Source organism: Lonchura striata, chromosome 2 (assembly GCF_050655825.1).
Source record: "Lonchura striata isolate lonStrDom1 chromosome 2, ASM5065582v1, whole genome shotgun sequence".
NCBI lineage: Eukaryota > Metazoa > Chordata > Aves > Passeriformes > Estrildidae > Lonchura > Lonchura striata.
In genome coordinates, this window is record NC_140704.1 from 140,760,622 (window position 1) to 140,780,588 (window position 19,967).

Sequence of the window (19,967 nt, forward strand, 5' to 3'; positions counted from 1 at the left end):
GTTACAATCAGACTGTTGGGGGACAGGTTAATTAACTGATCTCATAATAGATCTTTTAAAACAGACCACTGATAGTCCACAAATTTCATTTCTCCATATATTTAAATTGCATTTTAGTCACAAAGTGCAATAATTACTGTCAAAACTTCCTTTTCTCTTCATAATAGTAATTAATAGACATATTAATTATATTTAAGATAAATGTTCAATTCTCTAGTTAATAAATAAAAAAAATGAAAGAAAATAATATCAAGCTGTAATAGACACTCAAGAATCATAATGCTGGTCTACAAGAACACAAATTTAAAAATTAATTCTAAAAGTTTAGATAGACTTGAAGAGAAAAATTAAAACCTCATCTATTTATATTTCAATATTGTTATTTAAAACATTGTATACAAACACAGAAACTGTTTTTCATAGCAATTCAACATATACAGACATAAAATATATATCATAACAAAACCTATTCATTTAATTACCTATTATTATTTAATAGCTGTATAAAGTTGAAACATAAAAATGTGTGTATTAGAAAGTGCCTCACAGCATTCTGGAGCTACAGGTTATATACTTTTTCTTGGCAGTCTGACACAAAACTACAAAACTTTGTAGAAAAAAGACCCAAATAGTCTAAAGTTAAAACCATCTCATGAGTTAGTAGCCAATAGAAGATACTCCTTGGGTTTCTGAAGTTGAAATTATACTAGCCATGAAATAGAGCAGAAAATTAGATATCCAGAACAAAGTTTATTTCTCCCTCTCATTAAAATAACCTATTTATATGTATGGTATTAATTTTTCTAAATGGTAACTATGTAAACCTTAGTCACTCAGTCTCCCCATAGACACTTCATTTGGGGTCTATATTAACTCACTGGACATTATATGATGGATGGAGATGAACAGGTACCTTCAGAGGATAGTTCATTCCATCTGCTTTAGATATCTTTTCAGGGTGTAATGACTCATATCCTGCAGATATATGCATTTTTCCATTAAATACAGAAGTGTCCTAATTGACTAGTTCACTGCAACATAGAACTTAACTGTTAGAAATTTAAATTAAGTAAGCCTGTGACTTCTTATCATAAAAGGACAGCTATCTTCCTCATGCAGTACAACAGGAAGAGCTTAAAGAATTAATATCCTTTTGCCAACAAGTATAAAGTATGAGGATTTCACACACTATTTCCTACCCAGAGCAAATACCCACTGTACAGTTTTTTCCAGCAGCTCTTTGAGCAGCAAGTCAAATTGTGACATTGCATTCATGCTTAATGTTTTTTCTAAATAACATTTCCATACAACAATATAAAAATTACAGAATCATAGGTCATTTAGTTTGGATAAGACCTCTAAAATCATTGAGTCCAACCACTAATCCAACACTACCAAGTCCACCACTAAACCATGTCCTTAAGTGCCACATCAACATTTTTTTTAAATAGCTCCAGGGATGACACTTCCCTGGGCAGCCTGTTTCCATGACTGATAACTCCTTCCATGAAGAAATTTTCTCCTAATGGCCAATCTTTGGACATGCTCCAGAACCTTGATGTCTTTCTTGTACTGAAGTTCCTAGAACTGGACACAGGACCACCAGTGCTGAGTACAGAGATACAATCCCTGCCCTGGTCCTGCTGGCCACACCATTTCTGATCCAGGCCAGGATGCCTTTGGCCTTCTTGGCCACCTGGGCTCACTGCTGGATCAGGTTCAGCAGCTGTCAGCCAGCACCCTCAGGTCTTTCTCTGCTGAGCAGCTTTCCAGCTACCTTGCCCCAAGACTGCAACATTGCATGACATAGAATCAAGCAAGAATGTGAGTCTATAAATATGGGTGTATATATGTATCAGTGTATCTGTGCTTACAAATATCCATATTTGTACTATTATGTCTTCCCCTGTATATTTTATTTCTGCAAATTTATTTGCTCAGGAGTCTCATTATATATGGTGGATTTTCTCAACAGGTTCATGTAAAATATTATAACATCAAAAGTTTCAGCTTTTATTTATCCCAACTTTTAAGTACTTCTCTAGCTAAGTTTTAAGAAAAAGGTAAATCACAAAAAAGGTACTTCATTTTCTAAGAAGAGAAAGAAAATTACAAAAAAAACCCCAAAACTTCCCAAAACTCCGAAGTACTTTTCTTCATACTCTTATTTTTAATTTAAGAGAAATTAAAGTGTTAATAAAATGTCTTTCAAAAATCCTGAAAACTTTAGCTTAATCTGACCTATTTTTTACTGGAGAATTAGCATAATTTTCTGTCATATATTACTAAACCCTTATCCATCTCTGTTACTTGCCTTCAATTCTCAGATTATAAAGCTTGTGCTGTTATCCAATGACATTTCAGAGTGCAAGATAAATGACTACAGGTCTAACAGTTTCTTTACACTTTCTGTTAGTCTTTCTTGCTTATCCAGAAGAACAAAAGGTACACAGTCCCTTATATTCCCACAACTCTAAAAGCCATGTATCATACCTGGAGGTAACAAAGGCAAATGTAGCATGTGATGTAGCATCACTAGGTTCAGGAGGCTTTTTCACTGTGGATATTTAGAATCAAATTACATTGACACAAAGGCATCACTTGGTAATAAGTGAGACTATGGAAGAGCTGGAGCAATAATTTTGAGACACTCTTTGCCACTTTAATGCTTTAAGGAGTTTTAAATGGGAAAACGTTAGAGTGATTTAACATCTAGATGAGAAACTATCACGCTATTTGTACAAAATAGAATAAGGGGATCACAGATCAGCACAATTCCCTGAATCTGAAGTCTTATTTTTATGTTATCAATAACTCTTTCTTAGAGGAATACATCATCAGCATACTTTGTCACATTTTTCATGCCCTAACAGAGAACATTGATGAAATTCAGAATTGAACTTGCCTTCCTTCTCCCTTTCATTTATTTTTCTGTACTTTCCAGTGTTACAATATTTGTCCTTTTTGTGTTCTTACCAGCTTATTGTCTTTGTATTCAATTTCTCTTATGACATCTATCTCCTTTCCTTAACTTTTTATTACACCTCTCTAGCTCTTTCCACCCATAGTACAAGAGTCACTCTCATATTTAATAAAAAATACCAACAAAAACCTAAAAGTATGATCCAGCTCATCTAGTACCAAAACCTTTATTTGAAGGCAACTAGGACACATTATTTTTTGGGAACTTTGCTACCTGGAAATACCAGCTTCCATTTGTGTCCTAAGCATTATTTAACCTCTCAGAGAAGAGTTAAAATGAGTTTTACATCTTTTTCCTGAAATCTAACTTCAAGAAATAACCACCTCTTCCTTAAAAGCCTTTTGCCCTTCAGCTTCTATGATCAGCCATTATATAATTGTTTCTCACTGTCTTTTCATTCTGTGGGAAATATAAGGGCCTAGTCCACTTCTGGAATTTTAGGAATTACTACAAGAAAATTAAACAAATCCTAAAATCAGCAGTGCAAATCCAAGTGCTTTGGTGCTAACCTAGCTCTCCTTCTAGAGAAGAGAATACTGGATTTATATATATATATTAAAAAAAAAAAGAAAAAAAAAAAAGGTGGAAAAAGAGAAAAGGATTCATTTACCTTTTCCATGGGTAACATCCACAGTCCATGTGCAATTCAGTGAATTTGGATATAGATCAGGATAACCTGGGGATAAAATTGTTCCACTAGGTCCTCTAACATCTCCACCACATAAAGCTAGAAACAAAGAAAATAACAACAATAAAAAATAATAATATAAATAATAGAAAACACAGATAAGAGAAAATGTGAAAAAAAAAACCTAAAAATTTCTGCCTTTAAAATTACTTAAAAGTAGATACTCAAATGATGTAGCGTTTTCAGATATGACTACAGACCATTTTCATACAAAAAAGAAATGCAATAAATGATTAATTAATTTGTGTTTAATATGCATAAGAAAATCAAAATCAGGTTTCATTAGCTGTTGTTTTTAGGTTTCTGGAGCGTCTGTGAAAATTGTTAAGTTCAGCAGAGAGATGAAGGCAGATGATAGAGAACCAAAAAATATCACTTAAACAGAAGCCAAGACTGGAGAGTCAACATGGTGGATCTTGGCTGTTGAAGAATTATTTATTTAAAAGATTTGTACAAGGAAGGTTTGTGCAAGGAAGGTTGACATGGTTTCCTGAATACAATTATTATAATTGGTTATGTGTTTATATCTTTGATAGTGCTAATGACAGATTTCAATATAAGAAGAAGCATTCTATAGTTTCGTTAGCAACTTTATAAAAGTAATAGGTAATTGAGCTATACAAAAATTAAATTAGAGCCTGAATTAATGCAAAATACAAAAATTCAGTCATTAAAACACTGGCAAAAATGTACAGCTTGATGATTTTCTGTTCCAGGGTTTTTGAAATACAACATTAATCAAGTAATTTTTAGTAAGGTAAGAGTCTTGCATTTTAGAATTATCATATATCAATAACAGTTATTAAAATTCAGTACCAAGTTATTGCATCAGAGTTCTCTGAATATAGGTTATCTCAGAAGGGCATACATTATAAAACAAATTAGTAGTTCTATTTTTTTTTTTTCTCAAGGTTAAAAGCATCTATTCCTTTTATTTTACTTAGCCTCATTATATGCATTACCAAAATTATTTTGCAGAAATATTTTAGAACAAAAACAGTGAACTATTGTCACCAATTACAAGTCAAATAATCTAGACCATTCCAGTAGTTGATTGCAGCTCTCCATAAGAGCAGTCCTTCCAAAGTAATAAACATAAATTCTTCTCTTAATTTTAGGAGATGTTAAAGGTCTTCAAAGGCACTTTTGGAGAGATGTAAATGGCAGCTATTTGTCTGTAACTCCAGCTGATACAAATATCAATCCTCTTCTTGTTCTATAAGCAGTCACTCAATTATTTCTTGCTCATGTCTGTGCTTCCCACCTGCTGCCACAGCAATGAGGGTGAGAGAAGGCTGGAGGAGCAATGCCTGTCAAAGGCTGGAGGAGCACTGCCCCTTTCTAAGAGATGCTGTCCCACCTGCTCTGGTTTAACCTGCTCCCACCCCTCCTGTAACATCAGTAGCACTCAACAGCGTGACTCGTAAAGGGGGGAGAAGTTTGGCCTTTCAGAACATGCTTCATCAGTAATTTGCTTCATCATGCTGTTTCTTCTGCTATATCTTGATATTTATGCTGTTTATGGTATTTTCTGCTACATTTTGATGGAGTAAATGGTTGAAGTTCTACTCATTATGCCTTTGTTGTTAATGTTATATATTTGAGAACGAATATATGGATTTTCACAAATTTCTGCTTGTAAATGTAAATTCATAACTGATTTGAGGACAGAATGGACAGGGAATTAAGAGAATATCCAGAACATACCTTCAATCTCACCCTGTACCTAAGCAGACATTTGTGTCAATGAAATACATGCATTTTCCAGACATTTCAGTAGCACTATGGAATGTTTTCATAAAGATCAATTATTTTTCATAATGCAGTTATGCCACTGCATATCATCACTATGTTCAGGGCACTAAAAGTATACATTTAATAAGACTTTTTTTTTTATGAATCAGAAATGGAATTTCATCCTGCATCCTAGCATGAAGTCTGCCCTACCTTGCCTAGCAAAAATTTGTTTGGTCATTCTAACAATATTTCTGTTTTAAACATGCTTACTTGCCTGGATAGCCTCATTGTGCTATTTCTCCTGCCAACTTTCTAGCCTTTGTTGGCCTAATTGTAAGATGGAAATTTGCAAATCCAGTACCACAGGCTGAAATAAGACATTCTAGGACTACATTTGCCCAATCTCTCCAGTGTTGCCACAGGCAAATAACCTCCTTCCATATTAATTTTCCTCCTCACTTCTCTGATAAAGAGACAGTGAAGGCAAATGCTGCCACCTTATCATCTGATCTTGCTATATTTACACATTAGCAAAATATAGCCAAGGCTGTGGCATCGTATTATTGGAGCTCCTGATGGTAACTATCTACTTCATCCATTAAATAAAAAATACAGTCAGTTTTTATAATCATGGGCTATAGACCAAATAATACATTTTATAGGGGGTGTTTGGAAAACATTTCAGGAATGCAAATAGTGACAAAACATCTATGGCATGTCATCAGGCCTTCAGTGTAACTCTATGAAGGCTAGCAGATGGCAGAAAAAGGCATCAAGGGAGCAGCCTTTTAGAAAATAAAGCCAAGCTGACAAATCTGAAATAGTGGATCTGCAACTGGCCCTGATAAGATGGCTAACAGCCCAAGCAAGTAATATCACTACTAGTATCTGACAGTTTTTCAGAGTGCAAAGGAAAACAGGTGCACATAAAAATAAGAACAGCAAATGATAAGCACATTTATTTCCAAATTCTACCTTTCTTTCATTTTATCTGATTATAACAAGATGGAAGCTAGGAAAGAGTAAAAGTGGAATGAATACTTAAGGAAATCTTAAGGAAATAACTGAAGCACTGCTTTTGATTTCCAATGTGAAAAATGGAACATTATGTTAACACACTAAATATTTTTTTTATGTAATCAGAGAAGTTGAATCAAGACATGCCTGCATTACTCTTTTCCAAATAGTGAGAATAAAAAAAAAAGAGAAAATCTAAAAAACACAAAATAACAACAACAATGAGAATAAAAGAACAAAAAGTAAAGAGAACAAAATATAAAAGTGACTGTATGAAATATGGATAGGTATGTGGAAGTATACACTGTGGTGATGAGAAATGATGTAGAAGCAAGTTTTGGATAACTATTAATGAGGATCCTAATTTAATAGTAGAGTATGGTTCAGATGTTCTGCTGAAATAAATTCTAACAATATTGGATTGATTACTTACACTCTGTTTTGTTGCAACTGCATTCATTTTGCTCAGTAACATGATCAAGCACGAAAAAAACGTGTCAACAAGCAAGCCTAGCTTAGAAAATGGTCCAATGTATATTTTGAAAATAATTTTTGGCCCAAATAATTTCAGAATCTTTAGTCGGGCTACTCATGTCTCAGTGCGAGACATGCAGGCCATGCTTCATCACAAGAATATATTAATAATTGTAATAAAAACACTTGACTTTTGTCATTCATAGCAAAGTTCCATTTCAGACCATGCTACAATAAAACTGTTATAGGAAATCAATTTTACAATACTAGAAATAGTCTTATAATTTTCAGCCTAAATTTATTAATAGTCTATTTTTACCCATTTGATCTTCTGCTAAACTGTCATTATGTTTTATTCCCTCCTGAGGTCTCACTTAGGAAGGCTAGCAAGCCATGTAAGAATATATGATTTTGGAGGATATGTAATGATATGGATTTTTTTTTTAGTCTACTTCACTTAAACAAAAAAACAAAATGTTTTACTTTTTTTAGCCTGGTTGGCAATGGTTTTATTTGTGAAATTAGCATTTTTCACATTTTCGAATGGCATCACCTATTATTTTCTTATGTAAAGATTTTTAATGTGACTAGCCATAGATCACCACCTGCAACTCAGATGCTAACATAAAATTATGCATCTTAATTTTCTCAGGAAATATGAAATACTCTTAAGAAGAAGAAAAGCTTTCAGAAAAAAAAATCAAACTTTTTTTTCAGAAGTTCAGTTTGTTGTAAGCACTCATGATTGAAAACTATTTGATTTTCAGAAGTAATGGGAAGAGAAAACACACAATTATAATTGATTAGTAATAACAATTAGCTTTAGATTTGAAGCATCATCAAAGAAGACTAATAACATATGCTAGTTTAGAAAGGACTGCAGAGAAAAAAAAGAAAAATCTATTTATATGGAAATAGGTTTGTCTATTTATAAGTCTAAATACAAATATATGTGTGTGGAAAACACACAGAGGCCTCATTACATTAATTTGTTTAATTGACTCTAACTTCCAAATAAAAATGTAATTCTGAGATTATTTTCATTTATTGTGCAATTGGATAATAAAAGTGGCATATAAAATAGACTTCAAAATTATTGAAACAGTGAATTGGAGTTTGAATCTTATATACGGTGCTTCACAGACCAAGTAACTTCAGCATTTGTCTTCTCTAATTATAGAAAATATGTATCTTAAAATGGGATGCGGTTCAGTAGGGGTAAATAAATAAGTATATGGACATCAAATTAACATACTCAGCTTCAAGAAATAAACCTCGGACTTGAGTTATATTACACAGGAGATGAATTAAATATAAACTAGTGTAGCCTAGATTACTCACAATATAAACTTGCATTTTGACCTTCTCATTTAAATCTACATAGACCAGACATGCTCTCCATTTCCAGTTCTGGCTTCTACTTTACTGAGTGTTTGAAGCAAGTTTTTTAATAGCTGTATTTTAATGGAATCCTTACTTTTATTTCAGAGATGTCAACAGAAAGGCCATAACACTTCTGCATTATTCCCTGAATATGTTCCTCATGTACTGCATAAGTCATTGTGAATTCTTTTTGGACCTTTAGGAGTTTCCAATATAAACATTGAAGGCTTTTTATCTTGTTTGAATTATTTGCATTCTATTTATTAATTTTCTTAATTAAATTAAGATCAGGGGAATGACAATATTTTTAATTCAGATAATGAATAAGAATTATCTATTAGCATTCAATTTAATGTTATGATGAAGGGAATAAATAGCACTTTATACTGTTAAGTAGATATCTAGCTTTTACATTCATCTTCCTTTAATTTTTGATGGGATTACTAGAGTAATTAATATAATGGGTAGAATAGGGTTCCTCACATATATTCAAAGCTTAAAAGCAAAATTCTCTTTTAGTATTCATATAGAAAGGACATTTTAAGGTATAACTTGGTCTTTTCAGTTTTAAGCACTGGGTGGTGATTAGAGTTAAGAAATTCAAGGCTTTCCAGACACACAGGTAAAAAATGAATCATATGTAGTTACTAGATGGGAATGGTACAGATGCAATACAAGCAGTGTTTTCTCAGCAAAGCTCGTAGCCATCCATTTTTCGCTCTTTTTTTGTGACGTTTATCTGTGCAAGATCAAACACATCATGAAAAATTTCATTTACACTCTTTCAGAGAATAGAATTTCAGTTAACACCATGTTCTACTTTGAGGAGGAACTTGCTTTAAGAAGTCTAAATTTTTTTCTTTTATAGTCAATTCTCCAAATTACGCCCACTCGTGAGTTGCCATGACCTATCTGTACAATTACCATGGTCTGCCTCCACAACAATGCACAATGTAATTATAAAAAAAGAAATGCAGTTATCAAAAAGAATGACCAAAAAAGAACTTGGCTCTTCAGAAACTATCAGAGTAACATTCTGAATGCACAGTAATAGTGACTGATGTGTTTATTAGTGGTATGATTAATACAAACCCATACTTGTAATTTATGCAAAGAACAGCCCATTTAGCAAATGCCTGTTTTTGCCTGGGGTGCAAGGACTCTGGGTTGTTTTAAAAAACATTCTACCAGAGAGGAAATTTAGCAATGAAATTAAAATTACATCAACCATAAACTGATTACATTTATTAAAATAAATGTACTCAATCTTACCTTTACAACATATTTATTGAATGGAAAATCACCATTTAGCAATGTGCTCTGGAGAAAAGGATCCCTCATTTACCTAATGAATTGCATACTAGTTCAGCATCTTTAGGAAGAAAGTGATCACAATATGTAAGTTTATTCCACAACAGAGCACAGTATTCATAGGGAGTATGCTTATTTTTTTGTTCTACATGGTTAGCATCTAGTGCCTATCACCATTAGAAAACATATCCTAGTTTTGTGGCCTATTCAACAAAATATTATCCCCTTGACTGCAAATGTTGGGAACCTGGCAATTCTTCATTGCTAGAGCCTGTCTGAGACGTAGAATCTTTCAGAAAAAGGGTGTGGAGAACTACAGAGGGCCATTTTCAGCAAAGTGATTATTCACGTCCCTTGCCACTACCACAGATTTTCAGTATTATCATATACTGACACCTTCAAATTCCTGAATATAAAATCTCAAGGCATTTCCTAACTAAGTAATCTTAAGGCCAAAGAAGTCCCTACTATTTTATAAAGAAAGTAATGCAGTGGGAATGAATAGTCTTCCATATGGCAAATTACATGATTCAATGAGTTTCTTCATCAGTCTTCATTCAGATCTTTCTTTCAAAATTAATGTCCTGAGACACTAAGAACTGTATTAGAAAAAATACAGTATCATGTACGCTCTGTAGCTCATAAAATCTCAGGAGACTTTCTCTGGTTAAATACTAACTTAGAATTAAATGATTTTATTATTCCTGAAAATATTTTGAATATCAAAAACATGCACCATGCTGCAAGAAGGGAAACTCTTTTAAGAAGTACAAATAATAAGTCTCAAATAATGTAACTGAATGAACATTACAATCTACTTTCTTAATAGTACATATAATTGATACAACTCCAACAGGGAAAGCATTAAAATGAACAATTCAGATTACAAGAGATGACTGAAAATGTTAGATAATTTTTCAGATTTAATGATATGGTGGAGACCACTTTTGTTTGGTTGAATAATAACCAGATATAATGTGGTCCTAAAAAATTCCCACAGTGATTGAAGGGTGAAAAGTTCTGTTAACAAGCTCTAAACAGAGTGATCATCATGAAACAAGAGAAAATGTTTTTGAGTCAGGTGCAAATAAATTAATTTCATGTTTTTTATGTCAGCAATCTATGTCCATTGATTGATACTCAAACACAAATATTTTTAATCTGTAATAAGTGCTTTACAACCAGATATACACAAAGTTTGCAATCAGTTAGCTCACAGTTACATAAATCCAGATAGACACACCTTCAGTAATCTGCAGGATTAAATAACTATATATTCTCTGTTTCATATGTCTCATCACAGAGATATATGGCACTTATTTCCTCTTACTATTCTTTTTCTTTCCTAACAATATAAGTTTTACAGGCTCTGGCATTTAACTCATTTTGACTAATAATAGTTTGGCAAAACTTGTATATTTTAAAGTACTTTGTATTAAATCTGTTCATCCTTACCATCACAAGTTGGGAGTGGGTGACTCCACCAGTGATTTTTTTCACATAGTAAAGGTTCCTCATGACTGAGCCTATAACCTGGATCACAACTAAATGAGACAGTGGAACCTATAGAAAAGTCATGTCCATAACGACGTCCATGCACTGGTATGCCAGGATCCAAGCAAGAATAAGTATTAACAGTTACACCTAGATTAAAAAAAAATAAAAACAAAAGGGAAAATAAAATAATTAAACAAAGAACTTATAGATTTTTTTCAATTTAAGTAATTGGTTGTGATGGTTGTGAGGTGAAGGCTTCATAATCTCACATTTACAGTGAATTATCTTTACACTATTCTTCTCCATGTTGCCATTAAAAGATAATATGGATCACAGTTTGAATCCTGCCATTGTTGCAGAGAAAAAATATCCCTTAATTTAAAAGATATTTAGTTGGATCCGTCTTAGTAAAATTAAATTATTTTGTACCTGATGCTGATATTAAAAAGCTTTGATGATCGCTTAAAATTCTGATTTTCAGCCTTTATTTTTTCCTGATCAAAGTTTGCTAGCATAGCTGAAATCTTTACATTTTTTCTGATATTTATATTTTAAATATTTACATATATCAATTATTTACATAAATCATACTCATACCTAGTGTTATTTGATATATGAGACATTAAGATAAAGAATAGCAGAAAAAATAGAGAAGTTGACTTGACAAAGGGATCTCAATGTGGGCTTAAAAAAATAAACATTTAGATTATTTCCCAGTGAGATGTTCATATATAAAGCTCATATAAAGATGATAATTATAAAATAATAATGAAAAAACCCCAACCCTCTACAGATAACACTGCAGCTAGTAAATTACTAGAAGTATTCAGTGCAAGATTTTAATAGGTGTTATTCCTTTTATTCCTACACAGAAAGAATAAAAAAATCCTTCATTACAAGGAAATTCATTGTGGAAATATATAATTAGCATAAAGGTTATGAACATATAAAAGATTTTAGCTTTCAATACAATATTTGAAGGGAGAAGAAATGATGAATAGGAGACCACTGATCATTGTTATTTGTGTTCCCAAAAACAAAACCAGAATTGGATTGTACTGGATAATGTAAGATGAGAAACCAGTAAGAATTAAGCAAAAATAAAATTAATACTAGACTTCTGGGTATAAACAGAGGCTATTAAACTGAAAAGAAAATACTGAAAATTGTCTATTTTGTGTACAAGTGGTAAGAATATATATTTTTCCATGCTCGTTGGTAGTATAAATTTATCGTTTTTTCTCCACTAGTTTAGAGAATTGTGGGGGTGGATCAATTTTACAAAAAATAGGATTTTATAATGAAATTCAATAATTTATTTATAAAGTATATATTTATTTATTCAGGTTTCCTTTCCAACTGTATTTAATTGAAACTGTTTATTATTTGTGATAAGTGCAGACTTCCTCTTTTTGCTCTTCACATTCTCATAGTATTATTTCTACCATTTAACATTATTCAGTCTTTCTACGAATTTAGCGTCTTGGTAGGCAGTCTTAATCTAGTTTTCCTGATGTGTTAGGAGAGCCTTCCTTCAAACTTCAGAATGGATGAAAACTTAACAAAATCATCACTTTTCATAATGTAGAAGATTATACAAAATAGACGTTTGTGAGTGAATGCTAGGACAGGTAATAATTTTGGTATAATAAGAGACTTTTTTTTTTTTTCAATAAACAGCCTGAATTTAACATTCATTGGCATTCAAAAAAAATCTAAATTTTATCTGGCAATATCTCCGCTATGCATATTACTTTTAGTATCCTTATAGTGGACAGGAATAGTGAATATTGGGAAAAATAATGTTAAAAATTAAGAACATCTGGAAATTTTTGGTGGCAATTCCAACAAGTAGAAGTACAAACAATGTGCTGATGACCTTTACTAAGTAAATAAGATAATTATTATAGTAAAAATATTATTTATCATATGAGTAGAATTATTACAACAGAAGTTATATTAAGAAAGACAAAATGCAAATTGAATTACAATATTTCAACATAGGAGTTTTAATAATTCATGAAGTATGAAATCTTACAGATACTTTCTGCAACATAGCTTATATGACTATATTAAGGACAAAAGAGTATTTCTACACCAGAAAAAAAATCATATAGGCAGGTTTTTAGAATCTTAAAAATCCCTAATTAGCCAATTCCATTTCTTGATTTTCAGGTCATTATGTAAACTGCATTTTCCCATTCCTTCAGTTACAGCTGCAGATACATCAACCAGAACACTAATTCAGTTTTATTCTTAGATTCTCATAATCTTCCTTATCTCATGCTATTTTACACTCACACAAATGCATTGTATAAAATATAAGAATATTAAGACATAAAAGCAGCTTCCAGAAGAAAGGTATTTTCTTCTCATTCTCATCTTTTAATTCTTAAAGCACAGAGCTTTAAGAATGACATTAAATATAAATAAAATTAGTAGTCATCTCTTTTGCAGATTAACACTACTAAATCTTTCTCAGATTTGCAAATAACAGGAATTTAGCCCAGATGATATCTGTATGTGAATAGAGTGAGCATTGAGGGGGAGGGGATATCAAATAATACAACACAGAAGTACTTACTTTCATAGTGTATTTTGAATCCATTGTTAGAACGACTGTTATCAGTTGTAAAGAGAAGGTACATGAAATTGCTACTGCTAAACAGAAACTGTGGGACCTGTGTACCATTGTAAGAACCCAGAAGTGGAGATAATAGATTTGGTCCATCATGAACTTCCAAAACATCATAATTGAGTTCAGTCTGAAATCTGGAATTGTGGAAACACACAGAGGCACACATTTAAGACACAGTTAAAACAAATTCAATAAACCCATAATTTTTAAACTATGCACCTTTCCTGAAAATATTTTTTCTCCACATATCCGTTTTTCAATACCATTGCAATAATATGATTTATCCTATATAATAAGAAGTAAACTTCTCTAGCTGGTTTGTGTAGCAGGAAAGAAAAGCTAGATACAGTTTGTTATAAATATTACTATTACTTGCATATGCTACTTTATAATAATATTATTTTTCCTTTTTGAATAATTAATTAAATCATATGGAGGGCATGTTGATGCATTTGGCAAAAATATCAAGGTACTTTGTATCATCAATGGCTCCTACTCTTGAGTTCCTACCTTACAATCATCTATAAGCAGGGATAGAATTACTTGACTCTTGACTCCAGTGGCTTTCTGCCAGCTGAGACTCAGTCTAAAGTAGTGACAGAAGTTATTTGAAGAAAAACCCACAACTAAAAATCCTTTTTAGAAAGCACTAGAAAACAAAACGCCTTTTTAAATACAGTGTGTGTGCTCTCCCTTGCAAGAAAAAGCTGAGTGTGATAGTTCTGCTAAGTATCTCCTTGTCTGTCTTGTTTTAGATGGTATCAGCAATTCCAAACACCTGTTTGGTATTTTGACAGTGCTTTATCTCTTTCATGCTATGACAGAGTTTAGATCAATCATAATGCTTTATAATGGACTCTGATGGATTACTGAAAAACCTTTCCAGAATTAAAAAGCAACAATTAACAGCAGGATTTAACAATGATCCTCAGATAGTCTTAATTCTGACTTTGATTTACTTAGACACCTAATACAACTTTGTGAAATCATTCAAAGAACTGTGTTAGTAAAGCCAATGTACTGAGAAACACAATATTTAAGCATTTATGTCCCATGACTCTGAGCCTAAAGATCTAAAGGAGCCTGGCAAAACACAAGAAGACAAATTAAACCTACAAAACATGTATTTTCTTTTTATTGATATTCTGCTCCCACTTAATAATGTATAAAAGAGCACAGAACTAAAGTAATAGGGAGTTACAGAACTGAAGTGGTAGAAAAATAGGGATAATCCTAAAAGCAGGAAAACTGAAAATTTGGGGATTTTAGTTCCCCGAGTAATTCACAATCACATCCTGCTAAAAAGCTGCTAGGCAATAACTAGCTCTTTCCAATACTTTTCTTTTTTTTTTTTTTCCTCACAGAAATCTGTACAACAAGAGAGAAAACTTGGAAACAGATCATTTAATCTTGCTCAGCTTTCTTAGCACCTACATCAAAAGCATACTTGAAAAAGAAGGTGTAAAAAGCTGTGGATTTTATAAATGTAATGCAACTACCAGGCCTCTCAAGTCAAGTTGAAATTAAGTTGAATCTCCAAAGACATAAAGGAAATCCCCTCAAAACTACTTTGACTATATGTACCACCATTAATAGCAGAAAAATATGAAGATAAAAAAAATTAATAATCAGCCATGAAAGAAAATGTAAGAACTATTTTTAAGTGAGATGAACTGAAACATTATGTTCAATGTTTTTGCTTGGTCATTTAGCTCAAAAACGGGTCAATTTAAATTTAATTTATAAATCTCATGCTTATATCAGTTTTTCCTTCAATATCTTTTCCCTTGATGCTTGCTCAACATATCTGCTATATTTACATACTTTTTCCCCTCTGGTGTAACAAAACAGTAGGGGCTTTTAGGAAACTGAATGAGAAACACCCTGCATTCATTCAAGACCCTTCCAATGTCATTTACTACTTAATTGATCACTATTGTTAAATTGACCTGGATGTCTTAATTGCCACGTGATGTCTCATCTTCTGGAGGACTCACCAGTAGACAGGAGCAAAAAATGTTTTAACACAAAAGATCCCACATACACTGTTATTAGGAGGCCTTATTTGAATAGACAAAGGTGCCTGAATATTTATAACACACATTTTTGTTTCTAAGAGACACCCTTATCAACTCATTGCAGTGTCAGGATTTCCTGCTGCACAGTAAATGCTCAATAGACAAATGTGACTAGTACTCCAATCAGTAGTTTGCTATCAGCATCTCTCACATTTAAATACTCATAATTAGGCTTCATGGTAAACACTTCATTACAATCAAGAATGGCATTGCCATTTCTCACTTCTATCATTTCAATTGAGCATAAAAAGATATTGATTTGTAACAAAATATCAACAGATCATCCATCTTAGCTACGCTTGTAGAACGGGACTAAACAAACATTTTAAAAAATACATGCACAATCATATAGAAATATATAAAAAAGTTATTTTTTGCATGCCAAAAGCATAAAATTTAATAGCTATTTTTATTTGATTTGTCTGCAGATCTCCTTTTCTCATGTCTCTGTCTCCTTGGCACAGGAATTCTTTAGCATACAGTCATGGAATGCAGCACCTCACTCCTATTCAATATTATAAGAGTGAAGATATAGGAAGGTAGGAAGATTAAAAGGAAACTACCCTGCAAGTGGGAAACTTAGAAAATCTAAAAATTATTTTAAAATTATAGGCATGTACTATAAATATTAATCTCTCACCAAGAAATTGAAAATCTTTCAAACAATCACACATATTTTGGAAGTTTTGGTATTTGCACCAATAAAGGCTAGAAAGAGTATGTGTATTTCTCAGGACAAAGTTAAAAGGCAAAGAAATGGGCAAAATAGTAGGGATTTTTTAATCATATAGGAAAGTAATTTGGCTATAGTTTTAAAACTGTGTATTTCAACAAAATTATCCTTTTCTATTAAGAAAGTGCAGCTGAAAATTTGCAAGCAGAAGTAGCAGAACAAGAATAGCCAAGACTAGAATGAATCTTTAAAAAGCTAATGTATAAATTACTCAGAAGGCAAACTTAAACTATGTGAAAAATAATGTCTAAGCAAATAACATAACAGCACCATAGTTTCCTTTCAATACACTATAAAGTTTTATTCCAGCATTTAATTTATAGAATAACTTTTTCTTTGCATCCAGACATGTAGCTATATATATCGAAGTGCATCTGTGTGAACATGCATAGATGTATTTTTAAGTGTAGTTCTGCACAGAGATACAAAAGAGTGCACGTTTATCTGCAAGTAGGGCCTCTCTGGATTGCTGCATCTGAGCAATATGCATACCAGACCAATTTCTGACAAGTGACAAGAGTGTCAAAAATGAGCAGCAATGGGAAAAAAAGGTGTCACAAAGAGGATAGAAGCTTTCTCTCTGATCCAGAGAGACCACTTCTTCTTTTTGATCTTTCTTACAAGAGTAATAGGGGTTGTACAATTTTATGACAAGGCATTAATGTATTACAAACAAAAACTGTATGAAAAAGAGTGTCAGACTTTATTAGTAATATTAGTATTACTTGCATATGCTGTTTTATAATGAGCAAGTCTAGTCCAATCATGCTGTATAAATATCAGCTGAAAGGTACTTGTATGATATTTCTACACTATAATTTTCATCATCAATGTTGCTTTTTTACTAGATTGTCATCTAATTTTTTATATTTACAATTAAAAATCTCTAAAACATAAGAAGAATAGCATTCTTTATTGCATTTTTTTTCTTGTTTTCTGATAAAGAGTTCAAATTAAATGCCAGCATCTTGCTACCATGAGAAATGTAAGGTGCTTCAGCACATGTCAATCTTTTGAATAAGGAAGGGACCTTAGTTACAGACATCAGTCTAGGAAAAGTAGAATGCTGCAGTAATTTGAGGACACTGGAACTCCATCCTGAGAGCACACAATCCTTTCACAATAATAGTTCAGTTGATATGATAATTAAATATTCAGAGTGGGGAAAATTATGACTACACTTAATTTAGTTTTCACAGCTGATTCCAATTTTTAGAGTTGAAGATTATGTGATTTTGAGAGGAAAAAAATAACTTAGCAATTATAATTCATCGTAGCAATATAGTTAAAAGCAAATGAAGCATGCTAATATTTAAAAACAGGCAACATTTTTTACTAGGCTAAACAGGCTTCAATATGGGTAAGGGCAGAAATTCCAAAAGCTTTTCAGGACATGAAGATACTGTCTGTGCTCTGAAAGAGTTTACAAAAGTCCTACATGATAATACAATTGCTTGTTTGCAGAGATAATGCAAATTAATGTTATGATAAAGCTAATAACTCTTGTTTCCTGGTAAAAACTAGAAAACATGAAGTAAGAAAAACTTCAGCCAAGACCTTTCAAATGTAATTTTGATAGAGTGTCCAGGTTCAGCTTCTATCACCCACTCACAATTCAAGGAATCTTTATAATACCCTGGCCAGCCTGGAGAGAGGATTACTCCACTTGGAGAGGAAAAATGCCCACCACATGGAGCTAAAAATGAAAAAAAAAGAGAAAGGTAAATAGTACAGATTTATTAGTTGCAATTCGTATTTACCAATATCAATGCATGAACAAATATTGAAAATCCAGTTGCAGGAAGATGCAGTCGCTTTAAAGCTGACAGGCTCTGTGGTGTTCAGAATTAGATGGAGATAACTGAATTAAGACCTTAAAAAGATAAAATAAACTGTTCAATAATTATGAAAATGGTTTTTCCCTACTGTGTTCTTATGTGTGTAATACATTTCCTGCATTAAAGAGCATAAACAAAACACAGTCTCTACAAAGTAGCATTATTTTTATTTTTAACTGTGGGCAGAGAGACGTGGAAAACTTGCTAAAGTTTCAGCTCAGTTTAAAACTAGAAATCAGTGAACTGTTATATTAAGTTTGACATCATGGAATCCACGGTCATACCACGTATATTTTGCTTGGCATGTTAGCAGTTCAAATTCTTCATTCATGAAAAAGACATACTTACAATTCTTACAAGATTAGTTGGTATTTCTAAATTGGAAAATACATATACATATTATAAGATATACTTCTGCAAGCAGTACTCATGTAGAGGGGAAAGATAACCTGCCTCAGCCTGCTCAACAATTTGCCTTATCCATCTTAGGATACCACAGACCTTCTTTACATCAAGGAGACATTTAACGTGGTGTCCACCAGGACACCCAGGGCCTTTTCCATTTAGACAGAGAGCAGAAGCATCTTACATTGCAGGAAGAGCAAGCTGCACCACAGAGTTTCATAACACCATGGTTCCAGTGGCCTTTATGCATACAAGGCTACTCCAAAAAAAAACCAAACAAAAACTATGTCACAGTTAGGGTCACATCTAACTATGCATATCACTGTATATTTCAAAGAAGTTGCAAAGGTCTTACTGTGGCATTGACAAGCTAGTGACTCTACTAAAAATAATGTAAAAATATAAAATATTTTATATACCTTTTTATATATAAAATATGAAAAACATGGCTATTTATTAAATTTCTGTTTGCAGTTATTTCACCTAGCAGAGCCTGCAAAACATTTTGGTTGCTCATTTTGACAAAGTAGAACAGTATATATCATAGTCTATATTATTTCGAATTTCTCCATTACAAAAAAATAGACTAATTTTGCTCTCTTTGACATGACTTCAAGTTGAACACCACGAATTATTACACATTTGTTTGATCTTCATTTTTCTCAGGAGAATACCAAGGTCGTACATAAAACTGATGAATTGCTGTAAATAGGTTTGTTTTGGTTTTGGTTTTTTTGTTGCTTTTGGCTTTTGGGGGTTTCTTTGGGTTTGGTTTTTTTTTTATGACATAATGCTCCATTTTTTCCTCATGTGTAAGGAAAAAAAAGATTTCAAGAAGTTATAGAGTTCAGAATTCAGTATGTTGCAAACACTTCTAAATATGCCAATGTATACTTCTTTTTTTATTCACTGATGGATTTAAAGTGGGCATTTCACACCTTTTAGCTTAGAGTCTTTTTTCATACTACCTTCAGTATACACTACCAGTCAAACAATAAGTTATTTAAACTCATATTTACCTCAACAACCAGAAGGTTAACTCTAGAGCATTAATAATCTCTATATTTTATTGTATATAAGGACTTTTAAATATTCATAATACCTATGGTGCTGATAAACTACAAAATATATTGACAAGAATAGGAACCAGATGGCCTTATTCTGAGCCAGTACACTCCATAGTTA

The 19,967-nt window shown here is 32.3% G+C and overlaps 1 protein-coding gene across 6 annotated transcripts in view; it reads right to left on the reverse strand.

The window, feature by feature from the left end:
* CSMD3 (CUB and Sushi multiple domains 3) overlaps window positions 1-19,967 on the reverse strand; it is a 578,243-nt gene that overhangs the window by 221,911 nt on the left and 336,365 nt on the right. For all 6 annotated transcript variants that reach the window (XM_085572460.1, XM_085572459.1, XM_085572458.1 and 3 more), the window contains 4 exons: window positions 18,097-18,235; window positions 13,675-13,862; window positions 11,049-11,237; window positions 3,594-3,710 (listed from right to left, as the gene is read on the reverse strand). In XM_085572460.1, the coding sequence (XP_085428586.1) occupies window positions 3,594-3,710; window positions 11,049-11,237; window positions 13,675-13,862; window positions 18,097-18,235 (633 nt within the window). The remainder of the gene's footprint in view (window positions 1-3,593; window positions 3,711-11,048; window positions 11,238-13,674; window positions 13,863-18,096; window positions 18,236-19,967) is intronic.